The 17,002-nt window shown below is 43.1% G+C and overlaps 2 protein-coding genes across 2 annotated transcripts; one reads left to right on the top strand and one right to left on the bottom strand.

The window, feature by feature from the left end:
- Positions 1 to 7,370: 7,370 nt before the first annotated feature.
- On the top strand, positions 7,371 to 12,347 carry LOC132465950 (palmitoyltransferase ZDHHC15B-like). Its single transcript, XM_060062898.1, has 11 exons — positions 7,371 to 7,546; positions 7,877 to 7,903; positions 8,008 to 8,102; positions 8,238 to 8,358; positions 8,829 to 8,898; positions 9,180 to 9,212; positions 9,318 to 9,438; positions 9,547 to 9,679; positions 9,816 to 9,942; positions 10,122 to 10,237; positions 10,573 to 12,347. The coding sequence occupies exons 1-11, from the start codon at positions 7,429 to 7,431 to the stop codon at positions 10,608 to 10,610; spliced, it is 999 nt and encodes a 332-aa protein (XP_059918881.1). The 5' UTR covers positions 7,371 to 7,428; the 3' UTR covers positions 10,611 to 12,347.
- Positions 12,344 to 17,002, bottom strand: uprt (uracil phosphoribosyltransferase (FUR1) homolog (S. cerevisiae)). Its single transcript, XM_060062899.1, has 8 exons — positions 16,784 to 17,002; positions 16,394 to 16,624; positions 16,197 to 16,239; positions 16,045 to 16,114; positions 14,639 to 14,701; positions 13,927 to 14,088; positions 13,255 to 13,353; positions 12,344 to 12,987 (listed from the first exon to the last, which is right to left on the bottom strand). Exons 2-8 carry the CDS (start codon positions 16,621 to 16,623, stop codon positions 12,881 to 12,883), a joined length of 774 nt encoding a protein of 257 aa, XP_059918882.1. The 5' UTR covers position 16,624; positions 16,784 to 17,002; the 3' UTR covers positions 12,344 to 12,880.

Below are 17,002 nucleotides of genomic sequence, written 5' to 3'. Positions count from 1 at the left end.
TGCATTGTAAACAGAAACGATCACTATGTAAACTGGAGATAAGGGATTTAGCAGAATATCCCTGAACCAACAGTGGTTCAACCTTTTCATCTAGTTTGGTTTATGCCTAATCTCTTCTTTTACTTTCTTTGCTTCAAAACACCTTCATTCAAATCGAAAAAAAACACAATGAAGGCTACTGTGTGTCTACATGGGTTTCATTTTCTTGGGCATTAGTTATGCATTATAACAACTAATTGGATGAGTGCTGTTATGCAGCACTCTGATCTTTAAATACACTATCCATTATGGCATAGATTAGATGCAGGGTATGGGTTACAACTTGTGTGGGTGCGAGTGCAAGCACATGCGTGCGCGTGCAAGCACATGCGTGCGCGTGCGCGTACGTGGACACTATACATCTACTGTTGTGTCAGCGAATAAAGGCTCTTTCTTCAAATCTACTTTAATTTGATCTTGGTGTCTGTGTACCTGTGTGCTAATCTAGCCTGTCTGCCCTGTATCCCGGTCTCCGCATCAAAGGCGCTCCTCAGACTGAGAGACCAATCAAAACGGATGGGGAGGGAAGCGGGGGAGGGGCCGGGGATGTGTTGCGGGGCAGACAAGGTCAAACCGCGTGTGCTTTGACTACAAACTAGCCTCCTGCCGACCAGCCGGCCATGCGCCTGTCAAATTCCTCAGAGAGACAAGAGCAAGAAGAGGGAGAAAAACAAAACAAGAATCGCATGACCTCATTTGTTTGGCTGACCCGTCCTAGCATGATCTGTTGCTTCTTTGGAGCTCGATGGGTAGACATGACATGAATCAGGGTCAGGGGTTGGAGGCTGTACTGGGGCCACCTGAGAATGTATGCATGCCTTCAATGTAAGTGGCTTTGGACAAAAGTGTCCAAAGTGGTTTATAGATATATAATGTATCAAATTTGGTTAGGATTTATAAATGTAAGCAACATCTTTGGATGCTGTTTCTGAGACTTGGTTGGCCTAGTCGGGTAAACCCCCTTCTCACTTTTGTATAAATTCACATACAACCCCCCCCCCCCCTCTTCCCTTTTCCTTCAGAACTACAACATCTACCTGGATCCATGCTCCTATTTTGCTCCCAGCACAGCCACTCATCTTCTTAATCTCGCTTCAGCTGAAAAAGCGGTTTCCCGTCCATTGCCTAGCCTGTCCTCCTCTTCCTCCATCTTCTCCTCCTCCTTCTCCTCCTCAAACACGCTCCATCTCCAAGGATTCCAACTCTCTGTCCCCTCACAGGCGTTCCGGTTATTCCACTCCTGCTGTTCCCCCTCTCCTGACTCCGGCGCATTGCGATGGAGCGTGGAAAGAGATTCCCCTAAGTGACTGTGCTGAAATTCCACTGCCATGTGAGTGTGTCGCAATGATAACTCCAGGCCATTTCCATAATGACAACCGGAGGGGGGGAGAGAGGGAGAGACACCCAGACACCCACTTTGTTTTAACAGGGCTGAAGAGATCTATGCCATGACGCCATTTGGCCTTTTAAAAGTAAATAATTGACGCTTGTTTGAGGAATCGGTCTGAATATTTATGAACGTTTCATTTTGGAAGACTTTCACCTTTTTGTTAAAATGACAAAAGGATGGAATCGGGGGGAAACTCACAAAATGGTGATGGCCGCGGGCTGGTGCTTGGCATATCTGGCACTTGGCTTATCTGGCAAAGCTTTTTGCTTGTGGTTGCGGTGGTAGAGGACATGGACCTGCCCAGTTGGGTTCATCACAGTGTCATTACCCAGGTACCATGCCATCAGAAGACAGCTACTTTTCCGAAAAACGCATTATACTGCTATGTGGGGCAGACTGCCACCTGCCTTTCGCATTTAACAGCTTTGAAAGGCAACCAGGCCATTAGTTGCAGTATCCAATACGTCTACAAATGTTATTTATGCTAAGATATTTCAGCATCATTTATTCCACAGACGGTTATGTCCAGGTCATTGAACGAATGATGTCTGTGTGCGTGTGTGTGTGTGTGTCCGTGTGTGTGTGTGTGTGTGTGGTGCACTTGTCTAGGGCTAGCAGACATTGGCCGTAGAAGAAGACTGATTGAATCCCAGGTGAGGTCCAGAGCGGCCCGTCACCCAAGCCTGCGTTGGTAACGTCAGCATGCACGGGATCATCAGAACCAAATGAGGCCTTCAGCGCTCTAGTCTCGCTCTATTCCCCGCTGCCCCATCAGTGAGTAATACGCTCCAACGCTGCCTTTCTCTTTTTTAGAGTGCAGTACAGCTGAACTGTACAAAGACATGTGTTTACATTTTGTTTGCCAGTTGTCTTTGTGCTGCCCATTCTGTGATTAGCCACCTTGCTGTGCTTGAAGCTCAGACAGCCGAGGAGATAAGTGAGGAGGTGAAGGAAAATGTATTTGTTTTTCCGTTAGCAATCTGGCTCCATCCTGTGCAGCTGATCATCCAGAGGTTGGGGTCATCTCTTAGGACACAGAGTTGTTTGCACTTTGTGTGTGTTGGTGCGCGTGTATGTGTGTATGTCTGTGTGTGTTTCAGAGTTTGAGGGGGTCGGGATATGCATGTGATCAAATGCCTCCATGTGGTTTATGTGTGTGTGTGTGTGTGTGTGTGTGTGTGTGTGTGTGTGTGTGTGTGTGTGTGTGTGTGTGTGTGTGTGTGTGTGTGTGTGTGTGTGTATGTGTGGTGTGTGCGTTCGTGCGTGCGTGATTGTCCTTGTCTTTTGTGTGTCTCTTTTTTTGTGATTGTGTGTTTGCATGGAAAGACCACACAAACACAGATTGCACCCACAGGAGAAACTGAAAGCTGGACACAATGAGGAGCAAACAGCATCTGCAACTGAAGTGATGATGACTTTCCAGCTGCTGCATGTGTCCAAAAAACTGGTGCATCTCCCCCCAAAAAGACAATATAACAGTGAAATATTCCTTGTCACTCGGTGGACAATACATAATGATCCTAACCAATAAATATTCAACCAACCACAAACATAATTTTGCGTATTTTCACGTTTCATTTTGAAAATACACAAACTCTTCATCTCTACAACTACCAAATTATTGTTTTGTAAAAATGTGAGTTTGGACCAGTACACCGATTTAACAAATGCAATGACATTTACCTACATCTGGATTAGGTCAAAGAGCACTAAATGTAGGACTACATATTTCACAGAACTAGCCAGAACTGGCATTAACAATTATTTACTGGAATTTACTATTAATCATATAAGACATTCCAATCCATGTTTAATTCCATACTGAGGTCACATGAATGGTATGCTTCCTTTCTGTCCGACCTGCTAATCAACATACACGACTTTTACAGCAACTTGCTAGAACTGACATCCCGTTTGAAAAAAGGGAAACAAATCCAACATGGGACATGATGTCTGTGTTTGTAATTGCAACTAATTACAATTCAGTGCAGTTTCTCAAGGTAGCAATGATCCAAAATACCAGTAGGCACACGTCACCCATGACACGCACACACGGCCAAATGAAATGCTTTCATTATGCTGTGTATTGCCCTCCTTGTGGCGTCGCCATTGACATTTCCATGATTATTGAAGACACACAGGGCTCCACCCTGCTGCAGATTTATTTTCACACATGCTGGGTGAGGTGTCTGCAATTCCTCCCCGCCCTGTCATTGTTTGTTCTGCTGTTAAGTGTGAATGTGAGCAGGGGTAGAAACGTAGTCCTGATGTTATGAGGGCCTTTCTCTTTCTCTCTCTCTCTATTGCTCTCTCTCTCTCTCTCTCTCTCTCTCTCTCTCTCTCTCTCTCTCTCTCTCTCTCTCTCTCTCTCTCTCTCTCTCTAGCCCTCTCTTTCTCACTCTATCCCCTCTTTCTCTCTCTCTCTCCCTCTCTTTCGCTCTCTCTCTCCCACATCACCGACTCAACGGCTTTCAAGAATTCTCCGGCCTTCTGTTGAACGGAGGAAGTTTGACACGCGGCCAGAGCTTGGTCCAACGCAATTGCCATCAGTGGAGAATGCTTGGATATAGAACATATAGAGTCGGAATGCAGAAGTGGTTCATGCATATCCATGAAAGGTGTCTTTCTTGAGCATTAGGAAAGTGAAGTTTGCATTGCTATCAATGTTTTCATTGAAGGAGCATTCAATCGCGCACTCTAGTTATGAATTTCCTTTTCCAAGTTAATAGGTTAATAGGTCAACACTTTTTCTGTATTTTATCAAAGGTAATATGTCGTTTCTACCAGGCTTTATAAAGACATAGCCTTGTTCTTGTACTGGTTCATCTCTGTAATTACTTCTCTATAAATTAAATTAAATCTTAAAGTCTGCATGTTTACCCTTTACATTACATCTATAAGTATTTGACATGCAGTGACAAAAATATGCATATGACATATTTTCTATATGCGCCTCATTGTCACATCAAACAGGTGCAACCATTGCATTGTATTGCATTACATAATTCATTGCATAATTCATAGCGTTATGTACAGATGCTAAAACATGACAGGAATGAACTGGGTATCTTATCAAACTATGCACTCCATATCACAGTAGTAGAATACAAAGCCTAAGGAACGGGAAATATTTTCATTCTATTTTTTCAGATGCGTTTTAACGGGAATGTTATCAGCATATCATCTGAGACACAACACCGTTTCTGTAGTCCAAGGAAACTCAAAGAGCCAGCATCTCTTCTGTGCATTACATGAGGCAGTCATCCAAAAGGCAGACTAGAGGAATTGTTGCGTTGGTCTATATTGTGCCTCATACACCATTACCAAGGGTGTATGCGTTCAAATTATTCATCTTGTCTTTTTGCATTTTTCGTGGTACATTCTCCCCACATGGGCATTGCTGAAGACCCTGCACTACTATCCGCACGATGCATCACACAAACAAACAAACATGAACACGCACGCGCACACATGCGCAAACCCACCCACACACACACACACACACACACACACACACACACACACACACACACACACACACACACGCACACACATGCATGCACACACACACGCACACAAACACTCACATACACGCACGCACTCGTGAGAGAGGTCTGCCTCGACCTGCTGATGTGAGGTGTTTCTGTTGAACAGTTTTATTTTTTCGCAGTGTAAATGTTTTGATTCAAAGGCTGTTACTATTTGGCTGGTCACGGTGGCTTTGTAGTGGAAGGGTTTCTCGCTGCCGCGTTGATGGACGGGTGGCCGCTCCCTGCCTCCAGTGATCGGTGGAGTGAGAGAGGAGCCGTCAACACCCCACTGCAGTCACCATAGCCTGGTTAGAGAGAGGGAGAGAGAGAGAGAGAGAGAGAGAGAGAGAGAGAGAGAGAGAGAGAGACAGAGAGAGAGAGAGAGAGAGAGAGAGAGAGAGAGAGGGAGAGAGAGAGAGAGAGAGAGAGAGAGAGAGGGGAAGGGAAGGAAGGAAGGAAGAGATGGACCGTGGGACAGAGACAGAGAGGAAGGAACAGAGAGAGAGAGAGAGAGAGAGAGAGGTTGATGGAGAGAGAGACAGACAGAGAGAGAGAGAGAGAGATGGACAGACAGAGAGAGAGAGACAGAGAGACAGAGAGGGGAAGGGAAGGAAGGAAGAAAGAGGGACCGTGGGACAGAGAGGAAGGAACAGAGGGAGAGGTAGAGAGAGGTAGATGGAGAGAGAGAGAGAGAGAGAGAGAGAGAGAGAGAGAGAGAGAGAGAGAGAGAGAGAGAGAGAGGAAGGGTGGGAGTGAGGGGAGTTGAAGAACAACAGTGGAGCAACAAATCGCTGCCGTGAGTCGTAAGAATGATGAAAGGTCCGCGGTGGTGGGCGCTACCTACCTCACACCCCTGTCCCATAAGGCCAGAGCGGGGTGGGGGTTTTTTGTATTACGTAAAAGGGGAAGGGTTTGTGTGGGGGTGGGGGAGAGAGCAGGTGGTTCCATGGCGGGCCCCTCGGCCTCCGGCCTCCACATCAAACCTGTGATCAACAGTCCTGGCGGCTGGCTGGGGTCTCGGTAAAACGGTCCAGTAACTCAGGGGGTCCCCAGGCGCCACGATGAAAAGTTTCACAGCGTTCAGCAATGGGGAGGTTAGTGCGCCCGTCGCTGCGCAGTGTAGGCCGAGCGCGGCGACGTCAGAGGATGACGGAACGCCATCAATTGTAGGCGGAAAAGGAGAACAGGGGGGGAGAAAAAAAAAAGAAGGAAGCATCTCTATGGAGGAAAGAGGAATTTGTAGGCTACGTTAATGCGGGGACTTGCACGTGGATAAACAAAGAAGGGGATGCTTATCATCTCTTCCATTCCTGGTGACATCAACAATGTGGGTCTTTCAGGAATAGGGCCCATCCCCAGTTCTTTTCCCGTAGAACACTCTCTCTATGTCTCATAAATGTTTCAATGATGACCATCTGAGAAGCTCCACAAAGCTGAGCCATGGTCATGGAGGTCTACTCCTTCCATGATGTAGACATTAAACTTTGCTGAGGGGAAAGGCCCCCCTAACATTGAGAATGGCTTTAGGTTAAACCATTAAAGCACGGTTTTTACGACCGCAGCATGAAATCCAGTGAAAACCATGTGTATGACTATCATCTGAACTTGATCCCCTTGATGCAAGCAGATGCACAGGTGTTCTTCCTGAAAGTTTAAGGTGTATTTTTGTATGTCTGTCATCAGGTGGCGGTGGTTTCAGGGAGGCCTGTATGCTTTGAAGGAGTGGTGTAACAGTGCCTCCTCTTGGTGCTTAAAGGAAATGTCTATGGCTACAGAGCATGATCTGTACCTGCTAAATAGCATATTAGTGAAATGGACAACGGTGAAACTAATTTTCCAAAATATATACAGGCTATGTGGTGGCGAAAATAAATATATTATTTATTCAAACTAGAAGTACAGATACAGACTGGTAAAAGAAGAAATACTGTTCCAACTTATTTACTTAAATAAAAGTGGAAAACTACAAGCTCTGAAATGTACTGACATAATAAAAGCAAAAAGAAGCCCTGTGACATTTCTACCTGCAGATTCTCTACAAGAACCATGGACATAGACGTCTGTTACGCATGATATGCACTGATGGATACAACGAGAGATCGTCTTTTCTAGGTGTTATTGTCGCTTCCATTTAGAGTCAAATCGGTTTTGATGTTGGAAAGGTGCGCAATGATGCAAAAATAAAAAAGTAATTGGCAATTCGCCTCAAATGCAATAAAATAAACACAAAGTCATGTGTGTTCAAATGTAGGGAGTAAAGTTAAAAGTTGCCAGAAAAATAAATACCTAAGTAAAGAAGAGATACCTGATAACTGTACTTAAGTTCAGTATTTCCCACCATCTGTATCTCTTATTTGTGCAGTTCTACCTGGAAATCCTGTTAATCGCTCCCAGACAGCCTTATGCGATAGATTGTATTTCCCAGGAATGGTAGTCGAGTGCGGATGACGCTAGAGGTTTAGATGTACTATGGCTCTCTCCAGAGGTTTGAGATTCTGTCAAAGGGTTTTCTCCTGGATACCAGTACTTATAATAACCTCCGTGGTGCTGTGGTCGTATTATGCATATGTGTTTGAACTATGCTTGTGTAAGTATGCCGTTTTCATTGTATGTGTTAATGCTGAATACCTGTGTTGACTAAATAACGCCGAAGATCCGCAGAAGCTAGCAGCTCCCAAAGCGGAAGTATTGTATGCGGTGTTCATTCTGGGAAATAACTCCCCTTAATCGGCTTTAAAATAAATAAATATATATTTTAGAATGATATGTCATTATTTGATATCGCCTTTGATACAAGACAAAGGGTCTATTGTTGATGCAGTCGACCTAGGTTAGCCCCCTCATCAGTGGTGCACTGTCTCAAGTTTTTCTCTCGTCGCATTACTTATTGTATGCCTGAATCTATTATCTTTTACAGTTACAATCACCAACACGTTTGAAAAGGGTGAGTTCTGCATTGGTGAACATAGTCCCCCACAATGCCATTTTATTTAAAAGCACAACAGTTATGTTCAACCTAAATTATATTGCGTTGTGTTGTGCTTGCAGTGGCCTACCTTCTGGTGTTCCATGTTTGTTTTGTTATGTTTTCCTGGACATACTGGAAGTCAATCTTTACTCCACCTGCATCACCATGCAAAAAGGTAGCTCTGATGTTCTCCCTCGGATAATTGTATTCTCCAATAGTGTTGATAGACTTACTTGCAAGCCATATTGTATGTCATTCATAAGGGACTAATTGAGGTTGGTTTACCATGTGTTTATGGTTGTTCCCCCAGTTCCAACTGTCTTACTCTGACAAAGAAAGATATGAATTGGAAGAGCGGCCAGATGCTCAGAAACAAATACTGGCTGAGATCGCAAAGAAATTACCTATTTTCAGCCGGGCACAATCTGGAGGTAAATTACTGATTTTCTTTAAGGTTAAGTCATGCAACATAATTATAAAGATTCAACGATGGCACAATAAATGTATTGTGCAGTATGTGAGTCTTTAATTTGTCTGAGTAGTAGTTTACTATGAAAAGGCAGGGGACCTCCATGTGAAATGCAGATCTATTATTGGGTGTCATGGTTTAGAACTTTAGATCTACAACTACAAGCCCCTTCTTGTACACCTGGTCATACCACTGCATGAACACAGCCACACTATGTTGAAAACTCAGAAGCAAGGCAATTAGGTGTTTGTGTGTGTGTGTGCGTGTGTGCATGTTTGGTTGTGTGCTCTCCCCTCTTGAGGGTAATCAGCCAATGTTGTTCTTTCATTAGTACTGATGGCTTCTACAAAGTTATAGGGCTGCAGGAAGTGTGTGAAGGGTAAGCTCAGCTCAAATGTCCCCTCTTTCAACTGGCCATCTTCTTGTCTCTAGCTATCAGGTTCTGTGACCGATGCCAGGTGCTGAAGCCTGACCGCTGCCACCACTGCTCTGTTTGTGAAACGTAAGTCTGCTTTTCCCCCTCCAATTCATTTGTCTCGAGATATTGCCTCGGGCAAGCTGATATTTACTGGCTAGGGACTGCTGCTATAATTAGAAGGTTAGTTATCGCGGTGCTGGAAAGAAAAGGCCAATAAGGTTTAATGAAGGCAGTGATGTTGAAAGTCAGATGAAAAACAATCACTTGGTGGATAATCATAGGGATTTTTTAATATATAAATACATATATATTAAGTCACTTTAGTGACTATGATACATACAAATATTTTCATTCTATTTTTTCAGATGCGTTTTAAAAATGGACCACCACTGTCCTTGGTGAGTGGCAACAATCATTCGCTTTAACTTTTAATACCATTTTTCTAAATCTTTTTGATAAAAATAAAAAAAAAGGTTTTATGATAGCATCTTCTTTCCTTAAAGGGTCAACAACTGTGTTGGTTTTTCCAACTACAAGTTCTTCCTACTCTTCCTCTCCTACTCCATGGTGTACTGTGTGTTCATAGCCGCTACAGTCTTTCAGTATTTCCTGAAGTTCTGGGGGGTGAGTGTCTTCTATTTTCTACTTTTGTAGGGATTAGAAGCCTTGCCAATCAATGATGCAGCAGGGTTGAACTGAATGTTAATGCATTTCTCTCACTCTTATCCACAGGGGGATCTTAATGATGGGCCTGCAAAGTTCCATGTGCTCTTCCTCATGTTTGTAGCGCTCATGTTCTTTGTCAGTCTAATGTTCCTCTTCAGTTACCACTGCTGGCTAGTGTCCAAGAACAGATCCACCCTGGGTATGTCTTTTTACATATTTAAGTTTCCCTTTCCTCAAATGTCCCCCACGTAACACATCTCGCATGCTCTGATAGTTATGGAGGAGGAAAACAAGGTGAAGTATTCCTCACACTAGTGTCCCTTGTGCTCTACCAGAGGCTTTCTCGGCTCCGGTGTTTGTTGGTGGGCCAGACAGGAACGGTTTCAACGTGGGCATGCATCGAAACTTGGAGCAGGTGTTCGGAGAGAACAGGAGACTGTGGCTTCTTCCCATTTTCACAGGGTAATTGTTCCGTCAACAAGATGTATTACATGATGGCTTCACATTGAGTTGTTTCTACTTCTGGAAGGAATCTGCGCCTGCCGTTTTTGAACTAGAACAAAGAGGCTGGGGACAAATGGGGATTTTTCACAAAACCGTACACCTGTTGTTGTTGTTGTTGTTTTTTGTATTTTTAACAGCCAAGGAAATGGCCACTACTTCCCTCTGAAGAGTCTAAATGAATCCCATAACCCATTACTGGCTAATGATGAGATGTGGGAGGAGTCTGATGAGGGGTCAGATGAGGGCAGCATTGGTGAGCATTTTTTTGTCTCTTCTCCTCTAGAATCCTTCCTCAAAATGTTTAACTGTTTGGTTCTATCTTTGGTTCCCTACTACCATCTGGTGGTCCGATCCAATACATCGGCTGACCAGCAGTAAATGTAAAAAAACAACCAACCCAGGCTAGCTTTGAGTACTTTAAAGCACTCTCAAAAAAGCAGATTTAATCTGGTTTACAACACTGGTGGACCCTTATTCTCAGAAGGTCCCTTTTTTAGGCGTAAACTTTGTTTGGCGTTCAATAGGACCCCCGGTCCATTAATGTTTCTCAGGATGGCGTATCTCTAACATTTTTATGTTTGTTTCCAGACGGTGACCCCTCGGTTACCATTGAAATGGAGCACTAGAGAAGTCTGCCCTCAAGTGTTACAGCACTAGATACAGAAGAGGACATAGGATACCATCCAGTCAGTCTTGTTTCATAAAGGCAAATGCATTCCCAATCCTGTGGACCTTCGACAGACCAGCTGGACATTTCCTTCTCAAAAGGAGCCAAAAGTGTGGATGACTCCCGCAGTTCCTCATCATAAAGAAGTGTTTACCCAGGTATTCTAATTGAAACATGGAGAGAGGGGACCATGTGGTCAACCACGGCATTACTCTTCATGCATAGATGCAACCACTACAGTAACACCTTTATTCTACTGGAAGGACAGATGGAAGAAATCTCCTGGTGTTCTTTAGGCACATGCATTATTAACTTTCCCTTCTCACCCGTTGTCCGCTTGTTTTAGGACCTTCATCGATTGTTAACTGGAAAAGGTTCTGGGGAAGTACAGCACTGTGTTCTTTTCTAATATGGCTTGTCTTTGTTTACCAATGTTGGGATATTGGTTTACATGCATAATGTTGCACCTAGTTGGTGCAGGGTATTTATTTATTTTAACATGCAGTATTGATGTGTGAAGACTCAAGAGATTTAATGTTATCCAGTTGGTCTCGCAACAATTACAAGTGGGATTATTTTTAAAGGAAAAACCAAGGCATATCATACCTAGAGCTGAGCTTTATCTGTGCCTCAAATAATGTAATGTATAAACGATTCCCAAATGATACACTCTTTAGATGTGTATCCATCACATTGCTCTGAGAGGTTGGATCAGTCAGATTGGAGACAAAAGTAGTCTGACACATCTGTGGATCACATTGAGCAAAACCTTGAAATTCTAGGAAAATTCTAGTAAAGGTCCAATGAAACACTGTATATTTGGGTGAGTCCCCGGAGCGGGCAGCATAGCTTTTATAAAGTGAAGGCGGTACATAAATATCTGGAAGGGAACCTCTACTCATTAACATTGCTTTTCTGCAGCTTTGAAACACAAACTAATATGTATGAGGATCACACTGGTAACATTCAGTTTGTCACCGTCTTTCAACCTTACAACTTGTTTAGTTTTTTTCGTCTTGTTTATAATTTTTAAGATGACGGTTGATGATCCATGTCCACTGGTGGGTAGAGGTCTTTTTTGTTGAATTGCTTGAATCGTTTCCAAACTCAATGATTTGTTCCCGGCTCACTGTACACTAAATCTACTACATGGTGATTTACTTCCAGAGTGCCCTTTGTTTCTGTTTTCGGCAAGCCAAACCATGTGATCAAACTGCATGAAGATCATGTGATCTTATCACGTGTTTTTATTTTTAGCTGTTGTGTTTGAGAACCTGTGTAGAGGTATTACATGGATGTTTTTATGTTATCTATTTATTGATATAATATGGTATCATTAGAGGAATTGTGCTTTTTCCCCCCCATAAAGAAATGATTGACTCATGAAATACTGCAACCATGTTGATTATGAAATATTAGATTTAATTTGCACAGGTAAACATCACACCAGTTTCTTGTAATCTAGTATTAAGGTGTTTGCAGATATGCAGTATAATATTGCTAGCAGTTCATATTATCCCTTTTAGCAGTTTTTTACTCAAGTAATGATCGTGGGGCCCTCCCTTTTGATAACACCCCCGGAACATCTAATACTGATACTGCTTGACTTGCTGTTCAGTTGACAACATATCAATCAATTGTTTGATTTATCTGGATGTAACCTGTTTAAATAAATTCAGTCTACAAGTCTACTCAAGTGCTCTAGTCAGTGTTGTAGTCTTTATAACCAAGATTTCACACGCACGACAAACGAAAAGCTAAATTAATACAATAAAGAGCACAATATTTGGAGAGTCCTTTGGAGATCCAGTAAGCATATTTGGCATAGCGAGGAGGAAAGCATAACCATACATTCACACCACCAAACAAACTTCAGGCCGAGTCTTAAAGTAAAGAAAACTTTACGTAGTCAGGCACCTAGTAGTGTACCTGATTGGGTGTCAACAAACTACAACACTGAAAATCTGCATAATGCAACTGTCTGCTCAACCTTGTAGTTGGCTGTGACACCGCACACCCCACTGTTGCCATGTGTTGCTGGGCAACCAATTGGAAATGGTCAGTGAGTAGTTGGCGGTTGTGAATATACGGATTCAATCTTTTAATGAGGTGGCCCAGTGGGAAGGGAAAAAAAGTGTTTAAAGCAGACAAAGCAAAAAACAAGATGCATAAACCCCTCCAACCGCTGCCATGTCAAAGCATTCCTCTGGTTGTCCCTGAGTTCAGCGGTCAGTCGGTACCGAAGTACCGTTGTCCAAAATGTGTAGGCGCCACGGGATGCACTTCAGTTGTCAGGATCGTTATGTCTGGGAACTCCTGGATAATGGATTTAGCACCTTGGGGTACAGAGCATAGTTTTAGAGTATGTTTTGTAAGTTCTTGAAACGGTTTAGACATTTTCGAAAAAAAGACTGAATACAATGAAACCAACTTTTCAACTATAAAAAATAAAACCATTGAGTTCACCAATATTTCCTGATCAGATTACTCAGTCAGTCATGTGTACACTAGTGGTGTGAACATATCGTACACGTAGATAGTGGTAGGGCCTAGAGCCTGAACGGTGAACAGGGGTAGCCAGTGTGGGGGATCAGCAGTCATACCATGAGGGGTGGAGAAGAGGCTGAGGAGGATGATGTGTCTGGGCTGAACGCCGTGCTCTATCAACACCCTCACTGCTTCTATCACGGTGTTCCCCGTGCCTGGGGGGGGGGAGAGAAGTCTTTGAGCGATGGCTGGAACAACACAACCCCCTGCCAGGAGGGCCCACTGATTGCCCCCGTGATCTGTTATTGTTATCGTCTTGCAGCCCGGGTCCTGCTCTGATAGGTTAAATGAAACATTCTTCTTAGATCCACACGAGTCTTCAATTAGGGAGTGGTGGAGAAAACGCTGCTTCGTTGTGAAAGGGAGAGGCCATGCTTATTAGGAATCTATTCCTGGAGACATTCATTACGCTATTCAGCAGCTCGCCGGCCATCTCAGAGGCAGTGTCTAATTTTCCCCATGAGAGCTGTAATTATTAACGGAGGGAACGCCAATGTATGATGGAGAAATGAACAACATGCAGAGATGGTCAACACATTTTAGAAACAATTTGACCACAGGTTTTTTTTTCCCCTTCCAACAAAGAAACAAATGTGCAACAATTCCATGACATTATATGGGGTTATTTAAAGTTCTGCCCAAGTGGGTAGTCAACCACTTTTGAATCATCATCCACACAAGCTAAAGGCCACAGGCTGTGTGCACAGCCTGCACCTCCCACCACTTACTGAGGATGGGATACATGAGCAGGACCTTTCTCCTGTAGATATCCGGGGGAAACTTGGCATAGTACACCTTGGCTTTCTGCGTCTCCTCGTCGCTTTGGATCAGAATCTTCCCGATGCGAATGGACCGGCAGCAGTCTCGTAGGCCCTGCTCCATGGCCTCGCCTGCAAGGAGAAAAAAGCGAAACGCTGTGGGTGAACTAGACGAACACGTCGGGGCCTGTGCTCTCGTACGTGATGATACGATACTGTATCGCGTAAATCTCTGCACTTCCATCATCCTGTCCTGGGACATGATGACTAAATTACGTCTAGATGGATCCCAGATGTTTCCCTGCTGGGATTAATAAAAGTACATCTTATGCTATCTCATCTTACTCTCTTCCTCCCCATACCCCGTCAAAATAGATGATTCAATATCATATTACAATATCATACAACGAAGAGAGGACAAAAAGGGAAAAAAAAAACACATGCAGAGTTTTCACTTGAGATATTCTCCTCAGATAGTTTGTTGGTGACACTATTGAATTGACTTATCAGTACAATACAGTACAACCGCACTAACAAAATCCCAAAGTGGTTAGAATAGGGCTGTTAAAAAAAAATGTCTTGGGTGTGCAAAGTACCCACATGGCTGACCTAGCAATGGAATTTAAATAGGAGACTAATTTAGCAGGTATGAGATATTCAAGACTCTTATCCCCTGACTTACCACTTCTCATAATGCTGACTCCGCAGTTCCCTCTTTCAAACTTGACACCATCATACTTGTACCCTTGGGGAGGAAAATAAAGAAGAGATAGAGAATATTCTGGACGGGTATAGGTGCTTAAGGGGGAAGAAATTGTGTTAGTGGCCCTTTACAGTTTAAAGGGGTGGGGGGGGGGAGAAATGACTTTGAATACCTTATTTAGAACATTTGGAACAACCTCACTCTGAATTATATAAGGGAGTGCCTCCCGGCCTGCTCTCAAAATGTCTTCATCCAACAGCTAGCTTCATTCCCCTACAACAGTGTATGGTCATTAGCAAGCTGTTTGTGTTGAAATGGTACATTAATGATGAGTCAGACTGACTCATTACCAATGCAATACGTGACACCTACAGTCTGCTAATGCTGAATTGATACAGTCTTATTAGGCTTGGGTAATTCCACTTTTTTTCTGAATTTCTTTTTCTCCAGAATTTCTTTACTTTTGCAATGTCCCATGAGTAATACGGATCAGTGTGTTGGTCGAGTTTATACACTTATCTGCTGATCTGTTTCCCCTGTTATGCCCTACAAATTAAAAAATATGTTGAAAACCTGAAATCCAAAAGACTTGAAATCAATCATTTAATTGATTGAACATTGCATCATTTGAAACATCATTACTTGATTTGACCAACATGCTCACAATTATTTCCATCTTGGAATTGTTTGTTCTACTGTGGATAATAATCTTAAAAAGGTACTGATGTATGATTTATTATTTACTATTTAATTTAAGTGTAAGCAGGGCGTGACTCATTTTGACTAATCAGGGCATCTCTTCCATGATTGATTCAGGGATTCCATCTTGCCAGTCAATCACAGATGGTGCTAAATGCAACACTTCTCAATAGACACAAATATGTAGCGGGAGGGAGGAAAGAGGAAAGGGAAGGGTTGTTTAGTTTCAAAATCTTGCTACCTTCCCCTATTTTCTGCTCTCTCTCTTTACAAATCAGCACCTTAATGCCCAGCTAGTGTTATGGACTATGGCAAATAAAGAACATATTACAGAGTTTGTCTATCATCTTTGGGTTATTAAACAATGTTGAGTTCTTAACACCTACTGTCGAGAGACAGTGAAAAATATACAGCATAACTCTTTCATATCAGAAATGGCTTTTGATTGAGATTTGTTTTTCAATCTAAGCCTGGCATGAGAAGGTAAGTTGTACATTTAGAGCATAAATACAGTCTGTATATAGCTTTGGTCATGGATGGTCACATGTTACGTGGCAGGGAATACACTAGCCTTGAGTACATAGACCATATTGCAAACATGTTACTCTGTAAGGTTGCTGTTGCACAGGATCGTAACAATACTTCGACGTGCAACACTCTATTTCAAGGCCGGGAAAAACACTCACCTGTTGGAGTAGTGACAGTACACTCTGAGTAGGGAAGCTGATTAAGTCCCTCCTCAACCACTAGTCTGATCTGTCAGAGAAGAGATGTTAAATTAAAGCGTGGCTTAAAATAACTGAAACAACACAACAACAACAACAACTCGACAACTTACCAGTCGATCAGCACAAAACACAAAGTCCCCTCTGCTGGTTGATCTGAAATGGTCCATAAAGTCTTGGTCATGTTTGTTATCATCTTGAGATTAATTATGGAAAAGTCTGCGATTTCAATGAACACCACAAAGTGGTCTTTACACATGATAATTATATGATAATAATATGTTACACAGAACAAACGAATTGGACTCACTTGTCTCTAATTATAGTTTGTAGTTCGCGGATCTGGTCGTTCAAGGGAAGCAGTTTAAGCTGGGGTCCTAAGGACTCCTGACTCTCTGCCTGTATACTGACATTCTCTGATCCAGAGTTGGACACCAAGTCAGGAACACTGCTGTCACTATTGTTCGCAAACCGCACTTGCTTCATGGGGTGCTCTTGGCCACTGTTGACATTGTTCATCTGCTGATTGTGGCATGGCATCCTGAAAACGGTGTGTGGGGGGAGGGAGAGGGGAAAGATAAAGCCCTTTTCCCCAAGATTTGGGAACAACGTGTGGGTCTGAGGCTAATTTTATTTCACTGCCGTTAGACCCACTGACCTGCTTGCCTCATGGAGACAGCCACACACAACGTGTCCTTACTTAGCTTGATTCCACTCGGTTGCTTGGGCGTCTTGTCAGGCTGTGCGGACGGTACAACTGCGTCCTGTAATTAATAACAGCCTCCTCATTCACAACTCGAAATATGGTTCAATCGAGATGGCTCGATACCATAACAGTAAAGGCTTGATGACAGCGATGTATCCAGTAGCTCCGGTGCTAGCGCTGACATGGGCAGTGAAAAAAAAACATAACTTGAAA

The sequence above is a fragment of the Gadus macrocephalus genome, chromosome 10 (genome assembly GCF_031168955.1).
Source record: "Gadus macrocephalus chromosome 10, ASM3116895v1".
Classification (NCBI taxonomy): Eukaryota; Metazoa; Chordata; class Actinopteri; order Gadiformes; family Gadidae; genus Gadus; species Gadus macrocephalus.
Note: the sequence above shows the minus strand (reverse complement) of the source record. Positions and strands in the feature narration are given on the sequence as shown.